Below are 4,652 nucleotides of genomic sequence, written 5' to 3' on the forward strand. Positions count from 1 at the left end.
GGGTTTGGTTTGGCGTGGCGTGGGGTGGGAAAGGGACTGTGGGGGGGGGGGTGGGGGGGTGGGGGGTTGGGGGGGGTTGGGGGGGTTGGGGGGGGTTGGGGGGGGGGGGTTGGGGGAACAGGTCATGGAAGCTCGTTCCGTACCAGGTCCGCTAATCATGGCACGGATGGTGCCCGAGACGAGGGCCACACGCTTGTTGCAGTAGAACTCGTGGTTGTCGGAGGAGACCAGCTTGACGTATTCGACTTCGTCACCCATGGTGAGAGAGAGTGTGTGTCTGCGGGGGAAAGGGGAGGGGTGTGGGCAGGTGCTGTGGTGGCGGTGGTGTGTGTGGGGTGTGCCATCGGTTGTCGGTTCGTCGGTTCGTCGGTTCGTCGGTCGATCGGTTCGTCGTCGGTCCGTCGGTCGTTCATTGGTTGTTGGTTAATGGCTGCTGTTGGTGGTGGTTGGCGCGCCACTTGTATTCAAATATTTCATATCATGGCGTTCGACTGGGGCACCCTTGACCCGGAGGCGCTCAACACTGCTAAGGTCGTCGAGCTGCGCGAGGTGCTGAAGAAGAATGGCGTACGTGGCAAGTAATGTGTGAGGATGGACAGGGGGGAGGGGGAAGGGGGCTGGTGGGACGTAGGAGTGGGGGTGGGTGCCGGCGAAGAGGCCAGGGTGCTGGGGTGCGGGTGGCGGGTGCCAGTGCGCGCCAAAGTAACTTGCGCGCCAGCCGACTCACCCATGGCCGGCCATGGCGGACGGTGCGACAGATCTCTGCTCCGTCGCGGGCGCGCAAGGCCGAGTACATCGAGATTCTGGTGAATGCGGCAGGGACCGGCAGCGCAGGGCCCAAGCCGAGCAAGAAGAAGTCGAAGAAGAAGTCTGTCAAGAAGCCCGTTGTCAAGTCACAGCCCAAGGACGAGGCCGCTCCGGCCAAGAAGGCCTCGACCAAAAAGAAGGCCTCGACCAAGACCGCTGCTAAGAAGAAGGCTTCGACCAAGGGCGAGCCCAAGCGGGCGGCCAAGGGTGGAAAGTCGGCGCTCATCGCCCAGACTCCGTCGTCGCCGCCGTCCAAGCCGCTGCCCGCGCCGGCGGGGCTGACCTCGCCGAGCAAGCCGGCAGCTTCGCCGGCCTCCGACGGCTCGACGCCGGCAGCTGTGCCTGTGCCCACTATCACGCCCTTCCTCTACGTGCCGAACTTGATCGGCTACGCGCGGGTCGCCCTCCTCGTCTACGCCGGGTGGACATGCCTCGACCAGCCGCTGGTCTCGATCTGCGCCTACATGCTCTCGATGTTCCTGGACGCATTTGACGGTATGGCGGCCCGGCACTTTGGCCAGGCGTCGCAGTTTGGCGCGGTGCTGGACATGGTCTCGGACCGCGTCACCACCATGTACCTCTGCGGCGTCCTCGCCCATCTCTATGACAGCCACATGCTCATCTTTGTCTTCCTCATCGGCCTCGACTTTGCCTCGCACTGGATCCATATGTACGCCTCGATGCTCAAGCAGAAGACCTCGCACAAGGCTGTCTCTCGCGACTCGAACCTCATCCTGCACGCCTACTACAACGTGCCGTACCTCATGTTCTTTGTCTGCTTCTTTGCCGAGTCGTTTTACGTCCAGCTCTTTGTCCTTGCCAACGAGAACAACGGCAACATCAACCTTAACTGGACTGTGCCGTACAACGGCAAGTCGTACTCGTTCTTCTACGTCTGCCTCCTCGTCTCCGCCCCGTTCTTTGTCTTTAAGCAGATCGCAAACGTGGTCCAGCTCCTCGAGGCCTCGTGCGACATTGTTGCACTCGATGTTGCCAAGCGTGGCTAATGATGTAAACTCGCGCATAAGTGAACCAATCGGCTGAGCGCCCCGTGTCCGAGTCGGTGTCTGGGTCCGTGCCCGAGCACACCGAGGCGAGTCCGGCGAGTCGTTGTGCAGTTTGCACTCGACTCAACTCGACACGCCCCCCTTCCACCAACCCGACCTCCTCTCCCCATACACACACCCACCTGCCACAACATGTGCAAGGACTGCCTCAGGAGCGTTTGTCCGGACCGCGGGTCAATGGCTCTGGACACCGGGGCGTACTTTGCCAACTACACAGGCTGCGCCGAGTGCTCGGTCTTCCGCCTCGCCGTCCGCGACAAGACGGCCGATGAGGACGACGAGGGCAACGAGACCGTCTCGTTCACGCGTACGCCACGGGTAGGGGGGGGGGGGTCAGAGAAGGTGGGAACAGAGGCGAGGCGATGGCGACTCACAGTGCAGCGACTCTCCACAGACGTGTGCGGCGCGTGCGAGCACGTCATTGCCCTCCACGAGTTCTCCTGCATCGTCGACGACGGCCGCCACGAGTACTCGATGAGCTGTCTGCTGTGCGGGATGGCCGAAGACTCGCGCGCCATTGGCGTGTACGACGCTGGCGCCGCCAGCGCGCTGACCTAGCACCTGAAGCCAAAAGCTCGGGGAAGCGCGCACGCGAGAGTAAACGTGTTTCATGTCCGCCGCACCACAATGTCCTCCAGATCGGTCAGACGCGAGTCCATGCCCGCCAGTGTGGCGGACCACTGCGCGGTCGACGCCGCGATGCGCTTCTCCATCGCTCGCAGCGAGCGCTGGTGGTCAAGCTGCAGCTGCGCCGTCGCCTTGCTCACCTGCTCGTTCATCAGGCCAACAAGTGAGCCGAGGAGCTGGTCGAGCTGCACAGGCGTGAGCTCGACGAGAGCGGCCGGCGCCGGCGCAGCAGCCGCATCGGCGGCGGCGGCCTCGAGCGCGACCACACGCGCTACCGCGCCGTCGACTGACGCCGCCAGCGGCTCCCACCCTCCCTCAAGCAGCTGGATCCTGTGCGCGAGCTTGCTCACCAGCTTGTTGTCGCCGTTGTCGGCGAGTGCCTCATTGGTCTTGGCCACTGCGGACTCGAGCCGCGAGAGCCGCGGGACAACCGCTGCAAGCCCTGCCTCGGCCTGCCGCCACGGCTCGGTCATTGATCGCTCGGTCAGCGCCGAGACGACACCGTTCATGGCGTCCAGCCGCGACTGAATCGAAGCAATGGCGGCCTCCAGCGGCGCAGACGCAAAGATTGCATGTGGCGTACGCGCACCCGCCGTCGCATGCTCCCTCTCACCCTCGGCGCCTGAGCTGGTGCCGGCATCGGCCGCGGTAGATGCGGCGGCAAGCGCCTCATCAATGCGACTTTCGACCACCGCAAGACGCGAGCGGATGCCGGCCACCGCACCGTCGAGCTGCTCGATAGAAGCAGCCTGTTTGCCAGCGGCAGCGGTGGCGGCAGCGGCGGACGACTGCGCGGCGTCAACAGCGGCACGATCGTCCACGCTCAGCGATGCTGCTACCGCCGGGGTCACTGGTCCGCTACGCGCCATGCTTCCCAGCTGGCTCTCGAGCGAGTCAATTCGGCTTCCAAGCGCGTCGGCCGTACGCGCTAGCTGCGTTTTGAGGGCTCCCATGAGAGCATGTAGCTCTGGGACCGCAGCATCGGCTAGCGACGGCTCAGCAGCCTGTGCGTCCGAAAGCGCCTCCAGCGTCAGTGCAGGAGAGAGTGAGGACGACGACAGCTCGAGCGCCGGCGCCGGCGATCGCAGCTCGTCGCGGACAGTTGGCTGCGCGCTCTGGCCTAGCGAGGCCGCGAGCGCTGCCAGCGTGGGTGTCGCCGGCGGGAGAGAGGCGGTAAACATCGATGAAGGCGACGGCTGGGCGCGGATTGGCGACGGCGATGGCGACAGTGAGGAAGGCCGAGGCGGGGACGTGTGCAGCAGCGGCGGATCGATGGCCAGCTCATCGAGGTCTCCGCCGTCTAGAAGCGCTTCGAGCGCCGACGCCACCCGAGTCCGTGCTGCTGCATCCACGGCCGCAGGGGAGGGTGTGAGGCGGAGGGTGGCAAGTGAACGGAGCCGTGGCAAGAGCCGCGCCACAGCATCAAGCGTCTCAGCGCGCAGCTCAATGCCCTCAAGGTCAAGCGCAACGAGCGTCGATGGCGATAGTGCGCCAAGGAGCGGAAGCAGCGCATTGGGCGCCACATCGGGGTTGCCGCCGAGCCGGATCGCACGCAGCGTGCGGCAGCCGGCAAGCGCGGCGGCCGTCGCCGAGCCGGCACACGTCCTGCAGAGGTTGAGCTCGGTGAGCGGACGCGCCGGGTTGTTGGCGGCGGAGAGTGCCAGGGATGCGGCAGCGTCATCGCCGAGTGGATTGCCCGACACGTCCAGCGCTGTGAGCGCGCGGTTGGTGGCGAGGGCCGGGGCGAGGGCCGCAGCGCCTCGAGCAGCAAAGGCGTTGTGAGCCAGCGAGAGCGCTGTCAGCGAAACGTTGACTTTGAGCGAGGTGGCGAGCGCCGCGAGGCCGGCGTCCTTGATCTCGTTGCCGTCGAGGACGAGGCGTGCGAGAGCGACGGCCGGCGAAGCAAGAAGCGCCGCCAGCGCAGCTGCGCCGTGGTTGCCAACACGGGCATTGGCAAGCGAGAGCACCCGCAGCGGCCAGCCTTTGTGCGGCGCAAGGCGCGGCTTGCCCAGCGGCCCGCACAGTGCGGCGACGCCGGCCGAGCCGACCATGGTCCCGTCCAAGACCAGCGCATCGAGGGTCGGAAAGGCAGCCAGCGCCGCGGCCAGCTGCCCGACTCCCGCAGGCGTCATCCCCGCCGCGCCAGAGCAG

General features: G+C 65.8%; 2 protein-coding genes across 2 annotated transcripts; both read left to right on the top strand.

Moving 5' to 3' along the window:
- Window positions 1–471: 471 nt before the first annotated feature.
- On the top strand, window positions 472–1,837 carry AMSG_09513 (CDP-diacylglycerol-inositol 3-phosphatidyltransferase). Its single transcript, XM_013898900.1, has 2 exons — window positions 472–567; window positions 759–1,837. The coding sequence occupies exons 1-2, from the start codon at window positions 481–483 to the stop codon at window positions 1,812–1,814; spliced, it is 1,143 nt and encodes a 380-aa protein (XP_013754354.1). The 5' UTR covers window positions 472–480; the 3' UTR covers window positions 1,815–1,837.
- A 108-nt stretch (window positions 1,838–1,945) lies between these two features.
- Window positions 1,946–2,432, top strand: AMSG_09514 (churchill; the record flags this gene model as incomplete). Its single annotated transcript, XM_013898901.1, has 2 exons — window positions 1,946–2,181; window positions 2,269–2,432. Exons 1-2 carry the CDS (start codon window positions 2,007–2,009, stop codon window positions 2,430–2,432), a joined length of 339 nt encoding a protein of 112 aa, XP_013754355.1. The 5' UTR covers window positions 1,946–2,006.
- Window positions 2,433–4,652: the final 2,220 nt, after the last annotated feature.

Source organism: Thecamonas trahens, assembly GCF_000142905.1.
Source record: "Thecamonas trahens ATCC 50062 unplaced genomic scaffold supercont1.50, whole genome shotgun sequence".
Classification (NCBI taxonomy): domain Eukaryota; order Apusomonadida; family Apusomonadidae; genus Thecamonas; species Thecamonas trahens.

Bases quoted from the DNA above. Each gene is read 5' to 3' on its own strand.
- AMSG_09513 (XM_013898900.1), top strand. From the start codon at position 481: ATGGCGTTCGACTGGGGCACCCTTGACCCGGAGGCGCTCAACACTGCT. The intron at 568-758 runs GTACGTGGCAAG...ACGGTGCGACAG, and splicing joins AGGTGCTGAAGAAGAATGGC to ATCTCTGCTCCGTCGCGGGC.